Raw genomic sequence first — 23,280 nt, forward strand, 5'->3', positions numbered from 1 at the left:
ATGATCTTCGACAATAGATTGGTTGGGTAACCCCATAAGGAGGCTTACACATAATATTCGGGGAAACAGCCTGGTTGGTATGTCTTGACTAACAAGCATAAACCATGCCGATTTGAAGCTGAATGATCTCATCGGAAGGAACTTTGCAATATACCAATAGCGTACATAACATTGGCACCAGGTCCCGGTCCTCCCGTTTCTGAAACTTTACCCGCCAATCTGACAGAAAGAGACGACTCTGCCAGGGACTTTTAGGATCCGGCTCACCGTGGCCTGCTAAATGAAAGATTGGGCGATGGCAGGGCTGATATAACCACCTGCTTGACCGTTGAGGGTTCCGCACAAGAAGTCGTAATGGATTTAGTCACAACCTCGCGGACAGCATAGACATCCTCAGTGGCATGGCTGAGATGATAATGTTTTAATGTATTTGAGATGGAGATCAATACCTGATAATAAGGTTTCCATCTTGAATTACACTTTTGAAGCATTATGACTCCAATGCTTACACAGGAGGAGATCAAGACAATGGCTTGGCTGACATGGTCTCCGCTGTTGACGACTGGTGACGATGTCCCAAGTAAGTCGTGTTCAAGACTATGAATAATGATCAAATATATACTGGGTACAGACACTGTCTTTACGCCTGACCCTTGAATTATGAACTAATCATAAACAGCAATAGGTGACGTTTTTAATAGTAATCGCTTTACGCAACGTAATTTTACTTCCCTTGCCCAAGTTGTGCTTTACGATTTAGGAGCCTTCAGTTAATAGACTAATAGGTCCTGTGATGCGAAGTTAGGTATATCAGATGCTAATAGAAGAGCAATAAGTACTTACGACCAAAGCTAGTAGAAAATAAGGGATCCGGTCAATTTCTTTCATTGTGCGCAAGAATCTCAGCTTTATGGGGTTTCTCCCTCCAGTTTCAGATATCTTATTGTTTCTACTTATAGACTGTTATGTAGCAGTAGGAGCGTGAAGGATGCAAAAATGTAAGCGCGGCTGACCTTTAGGGCTTGGCTAATACGCTGCTGGTACCGCTGGGGCTATGGCGTATTTTCTTTTTTAGCTCCTCTACTTCAGCCTTGAGCGAGCGCAGCAATACGAACAGCGCCTGCAAGACCTATTGTATCTGTAGTTATATTTCTCTTCTGTCGTGCATAGTTATATTCCTTGCATCCCCGTGGTCTTCTGCATATCTTACGGGAAAGGCTTGAGAACCTGAAGATCATGTTTAGATATAGGTATACGCTATACGTCTATCAGACCAGTGACACTGCGTTTAACTTGCATTTTATCTACTAATATAGATGCCCACTTAGCAAATCTGTTATGATCCTTGTCGGCATAATTTTCAGCTTACTCGTCAGCTTACTCGTCAGCAGGCTCGAATCCTACGAAGAGGATTAATTGCTCGAGACTCCTGAAATCCCACATACCTATTATGTCAGCATATTTATGTAGGTATACAAGGGAATCGAAGCAGGTTCGAATAAAGCTGTACAAATTTTGATTTACTTGCTTCGTCAACCACTCTATAAGTTTTCACAGACTTTGAATATTCTCCAGTCACTACCTGGGCACTTACATCAACAGTTCTCATCATGTTCTTTAAGACTTTTATGCCTTTTTTTGCTGTAGGCGCAAGCGCCCAGTTGATTGTCGGCTTGGGTTCTTCATACGCTGAAGGACCCGGTCTTGACCAGCGGATTGGCGACCTTTTGCGACAAAAGCTCGCGGACAACGATGGAGGAGAGTGGTCCTTCACCAACCACGCAGTCAGTGGTAGCGTTCTGCCAGACATTGTGGAAAAGCAAGCTCCGGAGCTTGATGGGTCCAACCCAAGGATTGCATACATTGTCTCCGGCGGCAACGATCTCTCGTATGCGACGTGTCTGAACGACCCCAGCAACAGCGCGTGCCAAAACTCCATCTCCGAGGATGAATGGAAGCAGCGCTACAAAGATGTTCTGGATTCTGTTATCGAGCATACATCTGGTGATCTGACCGTCTTCTGCGTAACATACATTAGAGCCCTTGGCGCCGATACCGCATGCCCAAGCGACGACTGCCCAATGCAACCTGACGAGAAGGAGGCAAACGACAATCTTTACAACCGAGTTGTCGACTACACTGTTCGTGCGGTGGATGAGTGGAAGGCTGCCGCGGACAACGAGCAGCACGATGTGCGCCTGATTCCTATGCGCCAGCACAGTGAGGAGCATTACGTTGGCACCAGCGAGCCATGGATCAATGGAGCGCAGGTTCCAGACGGTGCAGGAGGCATTACCTGGCACCCTAACAACGCTGGAGCTAATGCTGTTGCCGAGTTCCTTTTTCAAAGTTTTACCAATTAGTCTTATCCGCCTTTAAAGCTCTTCGATTCTGTTAGCCAGCGACAAATCGAGTTGTTGTTGCGAAGCAAGTCTAGAACGCTGGTCATGGAACGAGATAAGGTGATGAGAAGGGCTGGAAGCTTGGTTATATTCAGACTTTAATTTCTTTTTTGGTTGATAGTAGTTGTAGTCACAGTCAGCACCAGTAACATGCTATTTGGTTCAATGAGATCTCGCGCGGGAACAACATTGAAAGGGCAACGGATCCGACAGCCTGATATCCAGGTGCAAATACAGGAGAGTAACCTCGCTTAGACAGTCAGAGCCTTCCCTAAATAACTATTGCCCTAATTGCTGTCCCGCTCATCCTCATCTACAGTCGTTTTGATTTACTAGCTGGGTCTGTGATATGGTGGACAGGTTCAGACACAGCCTTGCGTTTACAGATGTCTAAGCAATTGAGCTAACATGTGGATTAACGTCAGTTTAATCTCAGCTTATTCAGACATATAAATCGCCGTGAATAAACGGAGGCCAATACTGTTCAGTGCTTATTGGCGTCTTATGTAAGAGCCATCAGCTGAACGATTTCTCCTCATTCTTATAAGCAGCACCACGTCATGGTGATCTGGCAAGTGGACCTCCCTCCAGCATCAGTGGATTGACATAAGAACTAGAAAGACTGGAATCCTATTTCTCTCATCTGTGAACAAAGGTCAAGCAGCGAAGCAAGACTTGTATTTGAGAACAAAAGTCACAATGGGTGAGTCTGCATTTACCCCTCATTTGATCTATCAACTAACGTAACCAAGTCCAACTTCACACATACGAGGCTGGCAAGATTGAAGTCGAGGCAGCCTTCACTGCTGAGATCCTGATAACCGAGCGTGTTGGACTTCAGGATATCTGGCACAGCCAGTACGCCGGCTCTGGGGTCATGGGACTGCGCGAAGGCATGTATATCAAGTACTTGCCTACCAAATACCATCCGATCAATGGCAACATGCTCACCGGAGGAGCCTACCTCTTTGATACCTCGGAGAATGCAAAGGCATTTGAAGATTGGACTACGAACGAGTTCAAAGTCGGTGAGCCGCCAACCACGTATTGGAAGCAGCCTTTGTTTAAATCAGTCGATTCCTGGACCTGGAAGGTCATCGGTGCCCACAACTTCACAGACGTTGAAGAGCATCACATCGGTCGCTGGCAGCGCTGGACTTACCACCATGTAGGCGTGGGAGGTATTCTGAAACAGCTGTATCCTGTCCTGAAAGATGCAGCTGAGAAGAGAGGAGCTGGGTCATTCTGGCTGTTGCATCGGCCAGAGGATAAGATGATTGGCGTTCAGATGTCGTTTCCTAAGCCAGAACAACTTGATGATGAGAGCCTTCTCCAGGAGATTGAGGCTGTGGCCAGGAAGAAGTCATTGGCTGATGTTTTCCCGGATGCGCTGGAAGCAGAAGTTCTGATGGACAGGACTAGTGCTTACCATGCAATTTGGCAGCCGTTGTTGGATGGTCCAAACGGTCTGAAGGTGGCATGTCCGAACTTCCCACATCTTGCAGGTGAGAAGGCCTGAGTGATTGCAAGTCACAGAAGTGTATGGGCAGTGTGTGTGATGATTCCTTATTTTGTACTTAGTTGCGCGCTAAAATGATACGCTTTTTGTCTTGTTCTACTCTACCTAATCCAACAAAGCCTTCTTGACAACCTCAACCTCCTCTGAAGTGCCGCATACTAGACCAGCTCTGTCGTCACAGCCCTTGAGAGTGATATCGAATATTCTTGATCCAGTCGCGGGGTCGATAGCTTGACCTCCAGCACACTCAATAACTAGCGCCACAGGCAACAGCTCGTAATACTTTCGCAGCTTAGCCTTGCTCACGGACGTCACAGGCGAGACGTATACGCCGTGACCTTTGACGAGGGCGTGGTAAACATCAGGGATAAGACCACCAGAGTATCGTAGCGTATACTTGTCGTTGATGAACTTGGTTACCAGGCTCATGTACTTGTCGTTCTCAGCGGCAGCGCGCAGATTGGCGGGGGCGAAGTAACGTGTTTTAAAGGGAGGTTCGGCAAAGCGAAGCTCGGGACGGGCCACTGTGAACATGTGGGAGTTGTTGAGGCTGACTTCGAAGCACACGGGGTCCGAACTAGGAACTCGTAAGGCAACGATTGCGAGAGTTCTTGGGCCAAAGACTCCCAGGATAGATGCGATTTGCTTCTCTGTGGGCTGCTCAATGGCAGTGACTCCGTCCCATATTCCGATGATGCTGCCGACAGACCAGTTCGGGCCAATAATGGAGCTACCATCGAGAGGGTCGAACCCTATAGTGTACTGTTCGTCGTCACTAATGGGTTGCACCGTCTCTCCCTCACGAGCAGGCTTCTCAACAGGATCCTCCTCACTGCTGGCAGTTTTAATGGCAGGTGACTTGGCGCATCTATCACGAATAATGTTTTCCGCCAGAACATCGACGTTTAGCTGCTCATCTCCAAAGGCATTTTCGGTGCCCACGATGGAGACATCATATGATCTTCTGAGTTCGTCGCCAATGGCGGAAACAGCGTCAAGTAGTTGTGGAATGACTGACTCCCGCAGTGAAGATCTGTCGTCTTGCGGGAGCACAGTCTTGAGGAATTGGGAGAGCTCGAGCTCTGGAGCTTTCGTAGTTGAAGACATTTTTGCTGTGTGATATGTTTGATGTCAAAACTGCCAGGTTGGAAGATGAAAGTCGTTTTGTTATCCACAAACCAGGTTGCGTCACACAAATTGACGCAATCGGCTTGGTGACAAGGCCTACTTTACCGCATATGGTTTAGATTCAGACTGTCAACGGCCCGATAAGAGACGATAAGAAGTGATAACGATCAAGTCTCCTCATTTACATCATATCATGGTCTCAGCTTTTCTTCTGTCGTGTCAAAGTCCAGGCCCTTTAAACACGATACTCTTTGCAGCCGTATCGGGCCGCTGTCCAAGTATCTTTGATATGTCGTATCACTTTACCATCTAGTGGGACGTGTGAGATTGGCACAATCACGATATGATCAGCTCTCATTGAGGGATTTGCTGTCTCAGAAGAATGGTCCAAGTTGTACAATGGTGCTGCTGACACCGAATGGCCGCATGCGTCAACAAGCACAACTCCATGTTGGATATACGATACGAGCTTTTGTGAACAGTCAAGTAGATCTACGATTACTTTTACTACAGATTTACGTTACAAAAACAGACAGGTAGCTCTTGTATCCACGCAGACCAACACAGAGATGCCCGCCGCATTCATGCAGATAACCAAAGTCACCAGACAAGTCTCAAAGTTTTGCGTGACTATCGCAGGTCAGATTCGACGTATTAATTCCACCACATAACTAGTGTATATCCTTACGAAGACGAAACGCTTTCGTGAGCAACAACAGGGCCCTTGAGAAGCATTGGCTCTCCGTTGTAAAAGTTCTTGATATCCCCAAAGATCTCCTTGGCAACCTCGTTTGCGGCAGCCTTGTCAAAGACCTCGACGCCCTCCCACTCGAGAGTGGCCTGAACTTGATAGGGAGCACCCTCCTGGAAGTTCAGGATCTTGTAGCTCTTGAGACCCAAAGGACCCCACTTGCTACAGAGTTTCTTAGTGATTGTGCCAGGTTAGACATTTGACGGCTTGGTTGCGACTCACGATGCGACAAGAGGCATGTGTGTCTTTAGGTAGTAGTCCATGTCAAACGAAGGACCCGAAGGGTAGACAACGAGGACTTGAGCCATTTTGACGGTTAGAGGTAAGATAGAAGTAAGATTCGAGTGTGTACTGTAATGTTGAGCAACACCATCGGTAGCTGAAGGGAGGGGTAACCAGCTTTATATACCGAGCGGGGGTAAGAGTGCATCCCCACCTTCGTATCAATGAGGCGAGCGGATCAACGGAACTAATTGACGTGTTGCGATTGAACAAGGTCTTGGGTTGATTACTCAGCTTTCATGTTGGTGTTTTTGGTGTTGAAATCAAAGGCAATCTAATGGAGGTTGAAGTAATCGAGCGATCTCTGTCGCTAATGCAGCGACATGTTAATATAATTGGCTTCAACATGCCTTTCGGCCAAGGCGATTGACTGTTGTGTTACTGTGCATAGGATTGGCAGCTTGGATGGCAGTGTATCATATCCTGTAAAGCCAACTCATCTCACCGATAAGCAGTCAAACAGTCACAGCAGCCGGGTTTCAGCGAAGATCTCATTAGCGATTCACAAACAACTTGGGGGCGTACTACTTGAGTATGCAACCGCTTATCATCTCAGCCTCAGCCGTGAATCATCCTCCCAAACAAATATAGCGTATAACTAGTACTGATCAAAATTGAGTAGTGCTTATAACAAAGGGATATATCAAATTGCGGGCTCTTTGAGCTTCATCCACGAAACAGAAGGCACCAAAGCAAACAAGAGGTTTGAATAGAGTTTTCACAAACAAAACACAGCTTCTGAAGCTTGCACACCAATCAGGGTCTTCTCATAAGCTCAGAGAGCGACGTGGTTTATTCTAGTCGCCTCATCTGAATTTAGTAAAGATGATTATCTGTAGCTAAGTGGAAGAGAGCTAACTGCGGGCCGCTTCGTGCTTGTTATATTCTACAGGCTTGTGTGCATGGCTTTAGTTTAAGCCTTGAGACAACGGAGACCTAGTGCCGGGCTATCATCATTCAGTGGCTTTGGCGTTGCGCAAATGCGGAGAGAGTTTGTGTTTGTCGAGATTCAGTGCTATAGCCATGACGGCATGATGATGTCAGCCAGAGACAGCTCAACAGTAGGTAATCGACAACGTCACCATAAAACTCCCTTCTCTATCGAAACAACAACTCTGAACCCGAACTTGTACTTTCAACATAATAAACAAAGACTACTAATCTTCGCAAAAACATCGTATGTACAAGAACGGAGCATGCTGCACATCAACTTCTGACTAACTCGGTACCGACAGAAACGCCGACACATCATTCCCTGATTCAGACAAGATGGTGCACAACATCCGAACGTAAGTTTCCTCGTGACAGACCGGGCGACCACCATGGTTATCTAACGAGAAAACAGTAAGGACGAGTTCCAAGACGCGCTTAAGAACTACTCTGTCGTGGTTGTCGATTTCTACTCTACTCATGCCGCTGAGTCAAAGAACATTGCTCCCACATTTGCCCAGTAAGCTCTTGTATCCGATTCCTTCGACCTTTGTCCTTATTTACTGATCAATGACAGTGCAAACGAGCTTGACAAGTTCAAGGACTTTCGATTTCTCAAGATCGACATCGATGATCTCAAGGGTCTAGCGGAGGAGCTTGGAGTCTCAAAGCCTGCCTCTTTCCAAATGTACAAGAATGGAGAGAAGATTAATGACCTACAGAGTGATCAGACGGAGGACCTCATTCAATTTCTGGAAACTGGTCTGTAGAAGAAGGATTGACTAATTAATGAGCCACGCCATCAATTAATACAGCATCAATAACAGACCTGCCACCAAGTCTCCCATCTCACACCTTGCCTGTCTACCCTACCCGTATGCTTCCATAAGAAACATCTGTAACAATTACCATTCAATCCTGGCATCAAGCTCAGAGCAGCGCTGGCTGAATAACCGGAGACAAACAAGGCGCTTCGGCTAGGATCGAAAGACTGCACGGATTAAGTGTCGAATGCTTGTCAGAGCTTCAGCCTCATCCTGATGAGATCATCTGGCCCAAGTTTGCTTGCTAGATGAAACATCTAATAATACATGCGCAACAAAGCTCCGACATTTCTCGCACATACGCTATCTGCGCCGTCGTCGCACGGGACGTCGCCCTGTTTTATGCGTCGCAAATGAAACATGAAACGTGAGACTCGACGGTGAATCAGAGGTCAAAGCACAAGATTGACAACCTTGTCACAATGGGTCGTAAACGGTACTAGTATTGATCAATCATTTTTAATATCTATCATTACGATATAAAATCTATGTCATGTCATATAGGGCTTTTTGCTAAGCCATGAGAATGTGTATGGTGTCGTGATATACAGATTGGGTCAATGTGCCCATGAAACAATGAAAGAAATGCCAACACTCTTGTGTGGTAATGAATGATGCCTCGTCGCCAGAACCTAGCTGACTGTCTGGCCTGTTTATGCAAAATCGCTACTCCAAACGCCTCGTTTTAATGCCGATGGATACCATGCGGTGAATGAATCTAGTAGAACTGATTGATGTTAGTAATTGAATACGAAAATTGATGAGCAACTTACCAAGTTCATTGCCCAGAGGAGGACAAGGAGACCAAGCATGCGGAGCTTGAGGTTGTTGGCCCACGATGACTTGGAAGGCATGTGGCGGGTGAAAGGCGAAAGCACGCTAGCGCCCATCAGAGGCTCAGCATCACCCTTGGCCTCAACGTCGTACTCGTCCGACTCCTCAGAAGCCCAGTCGATAGTCAGCAGCTTGACCATGCCACCTGTAGCATCGGCGACACGGGAGCTGATCCACAGGAAAACGGGGGCGATGATGATGAGGGACCTCCAGCGGTCGCAGAGAAGGCTGCCATCACCCTTGAAGATGTCGAGAAGCAGGAGACCCTTGGTATCGGCGGCAAGGAGGATGTGGAATTGAAGGGTGAAGGTCTCGAGAGAGCAGCGACCGATCCAGGCGAATGATCGAGAGTACCATGTACGAGCGGCGGGGAACATGTTGCGCGCAGCGATGAAGCCCATGATGGGAATGAAGGAGAAGATGGGGTGCAGGGCAGTGTAATCCTGCTTCTTCTCGGCCTTGCTGACGGCGACCCACCAATACAGAGGAATGGAGAGGATACCGGCGATACCAGCCAAGCCGTAGGACTGGGTGAGGATCTTGTTGTAGAGCTTGGTTCGGACGGAAGCGACACCCATGATGATACCGACATAGACGATGAGACCATCAAGGCCAAGACGAAACTGCCACTCGTGGAGATCCCACTCAATTCGGAAGACGATGTTCAGGGCGTCAAAGACCCATTGAAGGACAGGCGTCCACAGCATAGCACCAGGGCAGATGGCAGCAGAGATGGCAATCTTACCCATGAGGGCCCAGGTGTTATCGTTGTACTTGGGGCAGATGGCGAAGAGGGAGTAGATGATGAGGAACCAGAAGCTGACGAGGGGAGCGAAGTAGTAGAACATGTAATCAGTGTTCATGAAGAAAGGCAGGGCGACACTAAGCAGGTTAAGACGCAGAAGAACAGCAGCGACGCGCTTGAATGAGAAGTCCTTCTTGGAGCTGAAGAAAACACCATGGCCGAAACCGGTTTGGAAGAGATAAGCAGCGACCAAGAGACGGATGCCGACATAGATGTTGAGGTCTCTGGAGGCACCGGTCCAGTGATAGACGAGGATGAGAGCCTGCATCCAACCCTTCCACTCATCAGTCTGGTCGCGCGACAAAGGCTTCGCATCGTCAAGGGTAGCAGGAGCGGCGGGGGCGGCAGCAGCAGCAGCCTGGGCACCAGGTCGGGGAGGAGGAGGCTTGGACTTTGTCATGAGAGCAAAGCCGACAATGAAGCAGAGAGCAGCCATAAGGTTAAAGTCGAACATGCTGTACTGCTTGGAGCCCTTGGCGAAAGACTGGGTTCGGTCGGCCCAGTAGCAGGCGAGAAGGCCGGTGACAAAGGTAGCGACGTCGAGGTTGAAGAAAGACCACTTGGGGGCTTCGCCGGATCGGAGGGCGATGATCTCGGTGATGGCGGCACCACCAACGTACAGCATGCCGAGGGCGACAAGGATGATCTGGACAAATGACTTCTGGCCATAGTTAGTGCAGCAGGTGCGGTCGTATGGGTAAGAGTTTTGCATGTCGAGCTTAGCGTTGCATCGAAGGTTGAGAAGGATCTGGGCCTTCATCTCAGCAACCTCGTCGGTGACATGGAAGCCATTCTCGTGGTCGACGATGGCATCCTTCTGCTCGTACGACAAAGCGGGGTAAGACCAAAGCATGGGGATACCAGATTCCTGTTCCTGGGTCTGGAGGAACTCATCAATGGCTTCAACCTCACCAGGCTGCGAAGCGATGCCAGTCTTGCGGTATTCGGGAAGCATGTCGTAGAATGGAGGGGCGACGGGAGCAAAGAACATTTCGTTGCCGAATCCATCGCGGGGATCAATTGGTCCGTTGCCGAAAGGTGCAAAGTCCTTGTGGGAAACCAGCTCGGAGATGTTGGCAAAGGCGGACTCGAACTTGGGAAGAGACTCTTCCTTCTCGAAGCGGGCGGCGAACCAGACTCCCATGCCGACAAAGGCGACAGCAGGGCCCTTTTGCTCTTCGACGGGGACGCGGTCAAGCTTCTCTTGGTGGTAGAGGGAAAGTTCGTCTCGGACGATGTCGCTCTCGTTGCCATAAGGATCCCAGATTGACTTTAGTCGGATGCCGCCGAATTCTTCGTCGTGACTCTCGTGCTTCTGGCTCTTGGCTCGGACTGTCTGTGCCTTTTCTGCGTCGAGCTGCAATCGAGTTAGCCGCCATGGTCCTGTTACACAGTACTTTATGCTGTCGCGCAAAGCAATTTGATGCCCTGTTGTTGTCATGAACTTACCAGACGGGCCATGCCGTAAAAGACCTGTCGAGTTGTAGAGTCACCGACAAACAGCATGTGTCGTCCCTCCATGCACTGCTCAATCTCCTCCTTCTTGTACTTGTGAAGCATGCATCCTGATGGCTGCCAGTTGGTGAAAGGCGCCCTGCTTCCATTTTCTGCGGGTGTATCTAGCCAGTTGCCATCATTAAGCAATGCCTTGCAACGGTAAGGGTCGTCGCTGAGCTGTAGCTGGTTGATGACGATACCCAGAATGACGACCAGCGTCAAGCCGAGGGCCAGCACCCGGTTAAGCGCAATACTGGTAGGTATTATTGCGCCCATTGTGATGTAGTGACTGTGTGTTGATCCTACGACACCTATTTCTAGGTGTGAGATTATTCTGGTGTAAAACGATTGGGATGTGACGCTATTGTGTCAAGTCGAGCGAGTGTCTTGAGTACGAAAGAGAAAGCTCAGTTTACGATGAGTGCGAAACCATCGAAGAGACTCAATGCAAGGGATGAATTGAGTCTTGTTCCAACAAAGCGAAGGTGGTGAAGAAACTGAGACAATAAACAATGTTCGAGACAAGCGTAAGGAGGGACTTGTTCGAAGGGTTGTTGGTGTCGCAGTGGATGGACAAACAAGCGATGCAAGGCAAGGCAAAGCAAAAAGTCAAATGGCAATAAAATGGACAAAAGGGACGATCACTCGGGCACGAAGGAAAGAAAATGCTACCTCTAATAGTATATGAGGTAACTGAACGCGTAAGACTACCTGGTTGCGAAACATGTCAATCGCCAATGTGCTATTGCAGGACAGGCACCGCAAACGCCCTATAGAACATAGCAACCCCCTGATCAGCGTAGCGTCCAAGGGTCCACAGAAGACGAGCCAGGGACATTGCTCCATCGAGCATGTCCAGCCATGGAAGAGGCCATGTCAGGGTGTCACTCGACTCCACTGCTGTGGACGGATCAGCGCCGAAAGCGCCAAAATGTCTTTGACGAGGACGAGAAGAGGAAAGAAAGAGGGCAAAGGATGGGCAGAAAGGATCTAGAGTCTGACTCGGACGGAGACGTGCTTACAGAGGTTAAGTTTATGAACCAAGTCCACCGCTCCATCCCCTCTGATCTCTTCAACCTCATCTCTTGATCATAAAGAAAATAAGGTTGTGGGGAGGGTTCAATCAAAGTCGAAATGCCAAGTGTTTTTAAGCATCAGACCACGATGTGACTGTTGAGAAAAGCACCAATCTGGTGACTCCCTCCCCTCCAGGTCCAGGTCCAGAACGCCTCGCCTCCCCCTTACCGTGCCAAAAGAATGCTAATCTGGGACCTGGACGAGTTAATCTCTTGGCTTACCTGCTAAGAACCGGGGTGTTCCTCCACTAAGATTCCAGCGCCCCCTTGTGCCCTGTCGGTTGATGCTCCCTTTTGGTTCAAACAGGCTCGTTTTGTACGATCAGGAATGATTGCACGCATGCAGCCAAGCAAAGAATGCATACTTATGAATTATTTCTAATTTCGCAGTGAAAAATCATCTCTTGGTACTGTTGTTGTACAGACACTCCAACTCAATCCTTCCAACAGTTGGTTCGGGCCTCCAAAACAGGCGAGCAAAAGCTTGAAGGGATTAAGGTTACAGAGGTCTCTAGCCCCAAACAAGGCAAGCTGCCGTAACAATGCCTGACCATGGATGGCGGACCAGTGTCTCGATGAGTTTGTTGCGTCATTTCCAACCGCCGCCCTTTTCATTCTTTTCTTATTATTCGTGGGGCGGGTTTCTGCTGACCCCTGGCAACGCCCCTTGCAAGGGGGCGTGAGAAGAATCTGACAGTGCTATTTTGGAGCTTGATCATGATGTTTATCGAAAGACAGTATGGGATGTTGTGGGATCAGGTTAATTAGTATATGCTATACTCACCGTTTGGATAAGAGTACACAACATTGCCTGATCTTTTTCTCAGAGAAAACAACTGGTATCCCAGCGGACCCAGCATCGCCAGCTGATAATAAATCTCATTCCATTCTGAAACTGTCTTGTCCCGTCTGCTCCACAAGTCTCTACCAAGCGGCTATCGAGTGGCTATTATTCCGTCGACGATCATGCTGAAATCCGGTTTTCATTCTATCTCAGACCACTAAAGATGAGCGCTGGACAAGATGATCCGCGAAAATGAATGGAGAATTAATTTCTTTGTTGCAATTCTCCAACGTGAGCGCGTGATGGGTACTTTGGTGACAGGCAAATCCATGGGGGTTGTCGGGCTTCCGATTGACGGACTCGGCGTCCGATATTTAGTCCTAGTCCAGGCTTGGTTCATTAGAATCAACGGTTTTATTTGCTTGGCAATTCAACTGTAGAAATGCTTGGCGATATAGAGTTTGTCAATGAAGCGCGATTGTTTATGCGGAGCATTTAGCCTTGTTTCTTGCCAACGTTTGTTACCGTGTTTAGCGACTGTAGAACAAATGCCTGTTGCAAATGCCGAAGGTGAAAAAGCTGTTTGTGTAGCAACGCTTAGTGAAGGGCAGATTGAGACTTGTTGACCAGGGTACTATAGCGGATCACTCATTGTCTTGACACTTGCGGGCGCGACCTGGGGGAATGGAAAGACGCCGAGAATGAATGAAGATCAATTGGAACATCTTGGAAGCGAAAGAGCCGGTGGCTTTCATCTGACGTCAGTCATTTTATTTGCCGTGAGTCTGGCTGCGTCTCCTTCATGTGTAGGATGCCGACCATGTGTGCTTCTCTGTTGTTTGTCTGTATCATTGGTGACTTTATTCTCGCATCTCAAACGTGGCGTAGCTAGTCAAAGCCTTGACATCGTATCTGCATCTACACATAAGCATAAATAAGCGGCCTCGTATTCCGGGAATAGCTACCATGTTATCGTGCCCTCGCCGCTCCAGTGCATCTGGCGATAAGATTGACCTCAAGAAAATCGAGTTTGACTCCAGGGTAACTCCACTCCAACCCCCATAATTACGACGCGTCACGTCGTGGGTCATCCGTCGATCACCATCAACCAACTGAGAGACACAAATGACATGCACTGATCCTAATTATTTGACCGTCACCAGCGCGTCATGTCTTAATACCAAAGCGAGAAGCGGACACATTCCATGCAAGATGAACAATATCCCGCGGATGTTAGTTGAGGTTTCATTGATACTGGGGTTTCTATATGTACTAAGGATTCAGTGAGATTACAACTTGGTAGATCCCACGATAAACTCTGCCAACACTCAGAATGGATCCACTTGCAAGGCTCACTTGAACATCGTAAGCTCGGTATCCGTAGGTCTGAATGTGTGTCTACCCTGACTCACGAGTGACTGTGTACCTTTGAGAGACGAATATGAGTGCTGAAGTCGCGATTTCGTTCGATTTCCACATGGATGGTTCTGTGAGATTGGATATCTTGCCATGACCTTTGCTACTGCCCAGGATGGATCCGCTGGGAGTGCTTACTCGGACATCGTAAGCTTAGAATTCACAGTTCTAAGCATGTTTCTGGCCTCATCCACGCGAGAACATCCAACTGTGAGTAAACAAGACATCTTCTAGAACGCAGCAATATCGCCTCCGCTTAGTGATGTGCATCTTCCGATATGATCTGTTAGTTCCTGGTAAACTTCGTAATGATCCTAGCAATTCTGAGTTTACATGGCAACTGGAGCTCATGTCAATCGCGATCATTTCGTCCATGGTCTTTCATTATGCTTAACCCGGTGTAACCTAGGCATGCTACCTGAAGAGATCAAAAGCATACAGGGAAGTAGAAAGTCAATATGTATGTCTAAAAGTATTGAATCAAGAGAGATTTCGTTTGTTGTGATACGTACACATGGTTTTATGAAACCAATCTCGCACACGACAATGACAACGATGTCCTGATCCGAGATAGCTCTACATGCGATGCTAAGAAGGGGTGTCTGTTACAATGTCTACTATACAATACTTAGCTAAATGAGGGAGGGTATTGAAGCTTTGAAGATCTCGAGGGCTATCCATCCCAACAAATACGTGTAAGACCCATCTGTGAAATTGGACACTTCTTTCTTATGATAGTTGATGGTGAGCGGTCTATGACTATTAAGCATTACAGTATACCCATCGACATTATTTCACTCCTTATAATAGATCTCTTATGAACTCTTAAGCACAGTATATGCAGTGAAATGACGCAGGCCAACAGCATCTAACCTATACTGCTCAGCCACACTGTCAGCCAACCGTGAGAGAATAAAGGGTCAGTTTTGCTTGGAGCATTAAAGCTGGGCTACGGTGGCTTCTCAACCGTCTGGATGGCGTATGATATGGTTAGCGGCGACGGCTGCTCTCAAGATCATGATACATGGACCTCCCGGCGAGCGAGAGCATGCCACGTAGAACATGGCTGCCAGTGCCATGCAAGATATCTCCCGCCTCTTGATGTGCCAGGAGACCTTTGTGCTATTCGGCGCCCTACAGACATCCATAGAGTCCTGGTATTACCCTTGCTGGGCCCCAGCTAGCGGACATATAGGCATTCCATATCCGCGGCCGCTCAGAGGTCGTCTGCTAAGTAGCTGCTGCAAGCCATCAATGCGCTACACCATAGCAGAGTCGTGCATCGAGGAATGCCGCCCATGCGATTGAGATCTCCGTTGACCAGAAGAAGTTTACCAAGTGATGCAGTTATCAACAGCGCGAATGTCTTGTATAGACCTGCCCCTTTCGATAGTGGCACCATGGCAGCTGCCAAGTACGAATCTTAGGCGTCTGCGCAAGATGCACATACCTACGTCCAGGCTGTGTGGAAGTTTGGCCAGCTAGATATATTTATAGCGCCGTAAACTTGCATGGCTTAGGGAACTGTAACCCTTGTCAACTTTGGACGGGCCGTTAGGTCTAGCACGTCTATAGAGTGTAGAGTTCAGTCACCTGCTATATAATGTGCCATAGAACGTTTTCATAATTTAGATCCCAGATTAGCCTCTGACATATGGAGCTATATGTTTATTTTTGTCAAGCTCTACCTAGGGCTTCCCCTGTTCTATGGCTCGGTGCCTTCTTCGGTCGTTGACTTTATGGTGAGAACACTTGGGCCTCTCCCTTCGGCCTGGATGGATCCTAGGAGGGTGACGGGTAAGATGATAAGTCATAGTATAACCAGAACAGAAGGCCAGATCCATATCTAGCTCTGGAAAGAAAGATCAAACGTATACGGTATAAGGATGGCAGTAATTAAGTCAACTAAACCACCACCGGACTCATCCTTCCCTGCATAGGGAGTATCAGTATTTATACTGGTAGGCTCTTTAGACAAACCTGCCCTGCGTTCGAGGGAGTAGTGATCCCATGAGCCTTTCTCAAAGATATCCAAGTCGTATCTATATACTATCACTGATGGTTAAACTAATTCCTCGACGCTTCGATGGTACATTTCTGTGACTCAAGGTAAGATGAACTCACCTCATTACTGCGCAGGATAGTCAGGTCTTTGTGTCCTCCAGGTGAGGCTTGTCAGCATGCCCGGAACTTCACCGAACCACACCAGTGTTGGTTCGGGCCCGAGTGAAGGAAATATCGCTGGTATCACACGTGAAGTCAGCACTATTCCAATACAATAGAATTGTGAACTGTAAGTGCCAGTTCAAGCAGTTAGTCACCAATGGTCCTATCTAATTTACATCATCACACGGGCATGTAAAGGGTAAGGATTGTACTGTACGATGCCCTTTAGGAGAAGGTCTCAGAGACCGCTATCACGTGTCTATAACGATGCCTAGACTTGAGTATCCTGGCTGTCTTTAGTGTAAGCTAACACCATTTGGAAACCTATACGGTGTGCCAAGGGAGATTAATCAAGATTGACGAGATCCACAGCCAAGCAAACGCGGGGAAGATTGATCAAGTGGACTGATCCCATCCAATATTGACTAGATACAATTACCCGCATCTGTAGTCATGGCCCAATCCACCACTTGCCATCTGTTGCACGACGTCTGCTGGGACAGAATTCGGGATGCTGCAACATTGTCTCTTTCTTTAGGTGAGTAAAAGACAAAAATGATCTTTTAGATTGTCGACAAGAAGAACTGCTACTCATATCAGTAGTTACCGCGTGATGTCACTATCCGAGAGATGTGAATCAGCAAGCTTTCTCCAAGTGCCGTACCTGCATAAGGGTAGGCATAATACTTATACTTGGCACACAACTAAATTGCCATCCATCCCACACAACATAAATAAGCATATGACGCAGATGCACAGCATATCCAAGTTTATCGAATATGGTGTTGCATCCGAACGGCCAGCTGAGGTTGACAGTTCGCAACTATACACAACTCGAGTTACGCCGCAGGTCTTAGCCCTTGTCTTTAGGAATCCTTCAGCCAACAGCCTGCCTCTTCTGTCGAATGGCACCTTATCACAGCACGAAATCACACACATGCAGCTCCATCGACCGTTTCCTCGTGAAAGCCGCGGCCCATGATGCCGCAACCCTTGCCAAGGACCCCGGCGAGTGACATCGAAATCCACCTTTAACCACAGATTTGCCAAGTTAAGATCATCCGCTATAGCAAAGAGCCCAAGGCCTACCTGGACATTTCCCCATGGGGAGATGGATTTGCTAGTGTTGGCTGTCGACATCACGGGCTTGAGTTCCTCTTTGAGGATAGATGCGGGGATAGTGGTTGGGATTACACGAGGCCACCACCGCAGCCTTCCGAAAAGGCACAGCAGCATGAGCAAAAGTTTTCCATGTGAAGTGCTTGTAAATGCAGTATATTAGGACGGGACTACTCCTGACAGACAAAGAGTTTCATCTTGGCAGACCTTGCATTCTCAATTGACCAATCGATTACTCGTTGTCTCAAGCTCTCAGACAATATGCGTCTCAGCCTTCTCCCCTTGGTTGCCTTTGTTGGCTGTGCTTTCGCATCTGGAGATACTATCTCTACGGCCATCGACAACATCTCCAATGCCACTCTAGCTCTGGACAAGTCCATCACAAACTGGCCTCAGACCCTAGTCGGCATACTCCCCATCACCACAAAGTCAACACTGCTCCTCACAGCCATCCACGACGGTACTCTTGCCGCTCGCGATTCTGAGCATCTATCCGTCGACGAGACTCTTCAAGTTGCCAAGGCCACTTCTGAGTTGACAACCGACGTCACCCAAACAATCGACACCATCATTGCCGCCAAGCCCAAGTTCGACAAACTGATGGTCAGCCCTGTCATTCTCCTCAACCTCAAGCTCCAGCGCGCTCTAAGTGCCGACTTCTCCGAAGCTATCCTAGCAAAGGTCCCCAAGGACCTGCAAGGAAACGCAAAGGCACTAGTGCAAGGGATCGACGACAGTTTTGCAAAGGCAATCAAAAAGTACAGCTCTCTACGGGGATAAATCGGGGGAAACGAGGGAACGAGTTATGATGTGAATAGAACCGCGACGACGTTATTACCTTTCTTGGGCGGGCCTTTTTTAGCAGAGATTTTAATTACCATGAGTTGAGTTGTCGAGTAATAGAGAGAATCAATTGATATGTCAGTTTTTGAGGGAATTCTTTGTTCCTATTGAGGAAGTTGGATAGGATATGCGTGCCGAGGCAGGGTTCATTAACACGTGAGCATCTGAATGTAACGAAGAAGACGTCGACCAGAGAGACAATCTACCAACGCGACCTTTCCTATCAGAGCTAGTAATTCGTAGAGTAAGCAAGGTTCAACAAAGGAAAGACAGTTGAATTCTGTAAACTCTGCATAAAATCCCGAATGGTCCAGCAGTCTCTTTCGGATCATCATCCCTGCAAACTCCTTGCAGCTCCTCCGCCGACTGGTCAATGTACGACGAAAGCACTCTCTGCTTCAGCTTAGCAGTCACTGATATTTCTAATCGCATCTTGACATAATTGACCTCGTTTTCGGATCAAGTCACTACACTAACTAACATACAAATTGAAGTGCTACAGCCAACTATCGCCGACCTGGAATGTCCCAATTGTTCGTGGACTGTTCACTGCCGGACTTTCAATTGCCCTCGCAAGACATGCAATCCTTGCCACCAAACACTTCAACATATGAGGAAATAGCAGTTGGCAGCTTAAACCAGCCTATGACTAAAAGCAATAGCACTCATACAGCCTTGCAATTGACCTCACTACTCCATATATCGCCTCGGATCATTTTGCAAATATTATGCCCCGGCAATCACAGACAAGAGTTTTGGAAAAGGACCTAGCATGAACCAGAATCAAGCTAAATAGCCATTGAAAGCCACCAGCTTCATTCCCAGAGCTTTGGATTCGTCAGCAACGTGGCAAAACAAGCCCAAATAGATGGTACCATGTCTAGATTTCAGTTTGACGCAAATCTACTCAGCCTTGTGAATATCATCCTATCAGCGCAATCGCCCGATATCCGATTCAGAACGAAATCGTGGGGCTGAATAAGAATTGCTGGGAATTGATCGTGCTGGAGCGTATCATCAAGTGACACATCATGTAGCCAGGTAAGCTGTGATAGGCGAGATCGTCTATTGACTGGCGATCTCCGTTTCAACAAGGAAATTAAGCCATGTCCGGCTGAACCGTCTGCTCGGGCCCATCAGGTCGAGCCCTTTGGGGCTGAATTATAGTTCGATATTTGGCGCCCTACTTCAGGCACAGGGTGAAGCCACCACAGCGGTAAAGTAAAGGGAACACGTTGGGGCATTATACGTGGCTTCAATGGTGAGGGGATCTATGCTGGTTTTAGTGATGTTCGATGAGATGTGGCGTCGCACTGGTCACCATTACAGGATTGAGGTTCATTTGAGTGACATGTTGGCACAAGTCAATCGAACTTATTTCCTTGTCGCAGAAATCTGATTCTATCGCAAAAGACTGCTTCGAGGTATCTTTGGTCGGTTGTAGTGACCAGAGTGATATATCGTGCTTCGTTCTCTCGTGGGGATAATCTTATGGGCAAAGATTAGCCACGTTAGTCAATTGTTTGACAGTTGTCTACCATTAAATACGAACTTTGTATCGAGATCTGTCGTCAACATTAAATCATCCCTTTCCCAAGCTAGCAATTGATGGCGCCTCATCCCCACACCGTCGCCAAGTGGCTGTATCGCTATTCGACGCCGCCTTCGTTCCTCCTGTCACGTTAACTATCAGCTTGCCCTTTTCGGTAGCACCAAACGAGTTCGATATTGGGTGGCTGTATCAGAGGTCGAGACTTCAGAAGTTTGTCTTTACCAGGATGCTGGTTCTTATAGAAAGGGGGAGCTTGTTAGTATATAACCCTCCTGCAGCCATGAGCTTGTGTAGCCTGGAGGTTACTCTACACCAGTCTTATCCGCATCACATCTTTCATCATATCCCCCTTTCGCCAAGATGAAGTTCAGTGCGGCTTTTGTAGGTCTTGTCGGCCTTGCTGTTGCTTCACCTTTTACGGAGCATGACACCTCCAATGGTCTCGTCGGTGAGTGTCTTTGCATAATTTCAAAGTCACCCACGTACTAACTTTGAAAGCACGAGGTGGAAAGTGCGATATTCCAAACAAGTACTTGCAATACCCGTCCACGCCCAAGCCCAAGAAGTATTATGGCTACGGTCGTACCATTCATGTCAAAAGAGGCCAAAAGATCCAAAATGCTATCAAGAATGCATCTCCTGGTGACCGCATCGTGGTTGCAGCCGGCGACTATCGCGAACAACTCGTCATTGACAAGGATGGTATTCAACTGGAGGGCCATGGCGCAAACCTCATCCAGCCGGACGCGAAGGATCTCAAGACGAATGCCTGCACTGGCTTGACCCAGGATCCGCAGAAGAACAAGCTGCAGACTGGTATCTGTATCGTCGGGTACAATGTTAAGACAGACGACTTCATTACCGAGCACAAGAAAGTCAAGTCTGTAGGGAGGCCTGTCAAGGGCGTTTCTGTCACTGGTTTTACTGTCAATGGATTTTCTGGTATCAACATTGCTATTCTCGGTGCCAAGAACACCTACATCACCAACAACAAGCTCGTGGACGGCGGAGCATATGGTGGCCTAACACTTGGTTCAATCAACACGGTCTTTTATGACAACGTTGTCACCACTACCAAGGGTGGATTTATCGCCATATGTATGGACAACAAATCAGACGTCTTTTCCAAGAAGAACGACATTTCGAATCACGCCATTGGTCTCTGTGTTCAGACCAACGGCGCAGTATTGGAGTACAATAAGCTCACCAACAACTGCTACGGTGTCTTTGTCGATCCTGGTGTCAGGGAAGCCAAGATTACCCACAACTACATTGGCCCAACCCCTGCTCCCTGCGGTAAGAACTCTGCGGGTATTGTTCTTGGAAGTTCCATCGGGGTTCTGGTCAGCGACAACACCATCGAGGGCCAGAAAGCCAGTGATGGATCAGGAGCAGGCATTCGCATCTATGACGATCCTTGCGTTGCTACGGCGGATATGCCCATTTCCCTTGCTTGCGTTGTTCTCGGAAAGGCAATTAAGGCCAGAGATAACGTGGTTGTCCGAAACACTCTCAACGACAACGACAGCGACATTCAGAATTTGAGCAAGGGCAGCGGAAATATCATCAAGTGCAACACTTGCAAGAACGAAGCCAATATCAAGGCTGGTCAGTGCAAGAAGCCCTAAGATTGTGTTGTTTTTGGATTAATTGTCGGTACATGGTGTTTGGCTGTGCTTTGCTAGCAAGATACGGAAAGCAAATTGTTGTTTAGCCGCGTATTGAATGAGTGAAGAAGCAGTGGATAATGTATTATCGAACCAGTTTGTAAATGCAAGTTAACTCAGAGAGGAAACTCAGTCACTTCAAAATCCATTCGTATTTCTAGAACTGAGCTCTTGACTTTCTCAGCCCAGAAACCAAAGCATCCATACAAACATTACGAACTAACTTTCATCTAAACCTGCAAGCCCAGTAAGAAACTCACTGAGGCCCTAAGCCCCGGGATCCGGCACTTGTTCAAACCCAGAACCACCAACATATACACTCCGTCCCAGGCTGGCCTGCATTCCTATAGTTGATTCTGCGCCATATCTCGCAGCCTGTGCCGCCCGAGCTAAGCTCTTGGTTTTACCAAGTTCCTGAATAAAAAGGTCAAGAGCATCGATTACCGTGCGGTCCCCGACACGCGCTGGCGTATATCGAGCTAAGATGCTGCTACAATGTTTGAGCACCAAAGCCCAAGTCTCAGGTGTTGCCACTCCTGAGCCCCTGGTCTGGAACGCATGTAGAAGGGAGTTGAGGAAGATTGTATAGAGTGCCCCCGAAGTTCCACCCATTGAAGTCTCGATTATGGGAAGTATGCTAGCCAAATCCAATACGGCGCTTCCAACAAGAGGTTGGCCAAGGACGTGGCGCAAGACAGCTAGGAAATAATCAGCGCAAGAACTCATGTCAAGATACTTCAACTCACCTTCAGCACCTCTTTTTAGACCTATTGCACAATCACCATCGCCTACAATTGTATCATAGTGTGTGATTTCTGGCTCTGCTTCAATCAGCCTCCTCAATCCCCTCACAGGGCATCTGTAGCCAAGATGGCGTCATATGACCCAACATCAACACCGTTCTCAATTTGTGTCACCGTTCTCAATTTGTGTCACCGTTCTCAATTTGTGTCACCGTTCTCAATTTGTGTCACCGTTCTCAATTTGTGTCACCGTTCTCATCCTAGGCTCCCCTTCACCACTCCTGTGATTGTTTGGGACAGTAGCCTCAGCTACACGCCATGCTTCAGGACTGATCGGAGCACTCCAACCAACTGCCTGAGCTGGTGCGTCAAGCAGCTCCACTGTCGTCACTTTTTACATGGTTCGGTATCTGTCTTATTTATGTCAGATTTCACAGTGCCTTGAAAGCACAAGGCATAGATAGGTCATCACTTGTCTTTAAGGCACCATTCCAACCCTATCTAGCCTGGTTCTCGATGTTTTATTTCGGCGTTATTATTGTTTTCAGTGGGTTCTGGACATTTACCCCTTGGAATGCCAACAGCTTTGTCACCACTTACATCGGCATCTCGCTCATAGCGATTCTCTTTTGCTCTTAGAAGTTCTTTAAGAAAACTGAGTGGGTGCTATCTGCTGAGGCTGATCTTTATCGCGATAAGGCTGGTATTGATGCTATCATCTGGGAAGAGAGAAAGCCAACAACAATCTGGGGTAAGATTTGGGATTGGTTGTGTTGATTTAGTTTGAAGTATTATTAATATTGTTATTTACATTTATGATTGAGCATTAAAACTTTAGTGATACTAAATACCTTGCTATATAACTTGACAGGATAGCCAGTGCCCATCCACTGTACATTGGACTACTATACTAGTAATGAATATTATCCAGGCCGAATAATA

The 23,280-nt window shown here is 47.7% G+C and overlaps 8 protein-coding genes across 8 annotated transcripts; 5 read left to right on the top strand and 3 right to left on the bottom strand.

Annotated features, from left to right (window-relative positions):
- Nucleotides 1-1,450: 1,450 nt before the first annotated feature.
- FGSG_03129 (uncharacterized protein) lies at nucleotides 1,451-2,363 on the top strand (the record flags this gene model as incomplete). The annotated part of the gene is made up of 2 exons (XM_011324338.1): nucleotides 1,451-1,466; nucleotides 1,603-2,363. The coding sequence occupies 2 exons, from the start codon at nucleotides 1,451-1,453 to the stop codon at nucleotides 2,361-2,363; spliced, it is 777 nt and encodes a 258-aa protein (XP_011322640.1).
- Nucleotides 2,364-3,069: 706 nt separating this feature from the next.
- Nucleotides 3,070-4,905, top strand: FGSG_03128 (uncharacterized protein). Its single transcript, XM_011324339.1, has 2 exons — nucleotides 3,070-3,105; nucleotides 3,155-4,905. Exons 1-2 carry the CDS (start codon nucleotides 3,102-3,104, stop codon nucleotides 3,919-3,921), a joined length of 771 nt encoding a protein of 256 aa, XP_011322641.1. The 5' UTR covers nucleotides 3,070-3,101; the 3' UTR covers nucleotides 3,922-4,905.
- FGSG_03127 (uncharacterized protein) lies at nucleotides 4,027-5,028 on the bottom strand (the record flags this gene model as incomplete). The annotated part of the gene is made up of 1 exon (XM_011324340.1): nucleotides 4,027-5,028. The coding sequence occupies one exon, from the start codon at nucleotides 5,026-5,028 to the stop codon at nucleotides 4,027-4,029; it is 1,002 nt and encodes a 333-aa protein (XP_011322642.1).
- Nucleotides 5,029-5,523: 495 nt separating this feature from the next.
- On the bottom strand, nucleotides 5,524-6,145 carry FGSG_03126 (uncharacterized protein). The gene is made up of 2 exons (XM_011324341.1): nucleotides 6,023-6,145; nucleotides 5,524-5,962 (listed from the first exon to the last, which is right to left on the bottom strand). The coding sequence occupies exons 1-2, from the start codon at nucleotides 6,106-6,108 to the stop codon at nucleotides 5,734-5,736; spliced, it is 315 nt and encodes a 104-aa protein (XP_011322643.1). The 5' UTR covers nucleotides 6,109-6,145; the 3' UTR covers nucleotides 5,524-5,733.
- Nucleotides 6,146-7,219: 1,074 nt separating this feature from the next.
- Nucleotides 7,220-7,852, top strand: FGSG_03125 (uncharacterized protein). The gene is made up of 4 exons (XM_011324342.1): nucleotides 7,220-7,259; nucleotides 7,318-7,371; nucleotides 7,428-7,532; nucleotides 7,590-7,852. Exons 2-4 carry the CDS (start codon nucleotides 7,352-7,354, stop codon nucleotides 7,780-7,782), a joined length of 318 nt encoding a protein of 105 aa, XP_011322644.1. The 5' UTR covers nucleotides 7,220-7,259; nucleotides 7,318-7,351; the 3' UTR covers nucleotides 7,783-7,852.
- A 721-nt stretch (nucleotides 7,853-8,573) lies between these two features.
- FGSG_03124 (uncharacterized protein) lies at nucleotides 8,574-11,248 on the bottom strand (the record flags this gene model as incomplete). The annotated part of the gene is made up of 2 exons (XM_011324343.1): nucleotides 8,574-10,832; nucleotides 10,925-11,248. 2 exons carry the CDS (start codon nucleotides 11,246-11,248, stop codon nucleotides 8,574-8,576), a joined length of 2,583 nt encoding a protein of 860 aa, XP_011322645.1.
- Nucleotides 11,249-17,794: 6,546 nt separating this feature from the next.
- Nucleotides 17,795-18,313, top strand: FGSG_03123 (uncharacterized protein; the record flags this gene model as incomplete). The annotated part of the gene is made up of 1 exon (XM_011324344.1): nucleotides 17,795-18,313. The coding sequence occupies one exon, from the start codon at nucleotides 17,795-17,797 to the stop codon at nucleotides 18,311-18,313; it is 519 nt and encodes a 172-aa protein (XP_011322646.1).
- A 1,975-nt stretch (nucleotides 18,314-20,288) lies between these two features.
- Nucleotides 20,289-21,556, top strand: FGSG_03122 (uncharacterized protein; the record flags this gene model as incomplete). Its single annotated transcript, XM_011324345.1, has 2 exons — nucleotides 20,289-20,376; nucleotides 20,427-21,556. 2 exons carry the CDS (start codon nucleotides 20,289-20,291, stop codon nucleotides 21,554-21,556), a joined length of 1,218 nt encoding a protein of 405 aa, XP_011322647.1.
- Between the last annotated feature and the right edge of the window lie 1,724 nt (nucleotides 21,557-23,280).

This window comes from Fusarium graminearum, chromosome 2 (assembly GCF_000240135.3).
Source record: "Fusarium graminearum PH-1 chromosome 2, whole genome shotgun sequence".
NCBI classification, from domain to species: Eukaryota; Fungi; Ascomycota; class Sordariomycetes; order Hypocreales; family Nectriaceae; genus Fusarium; species Fusarium graminearum.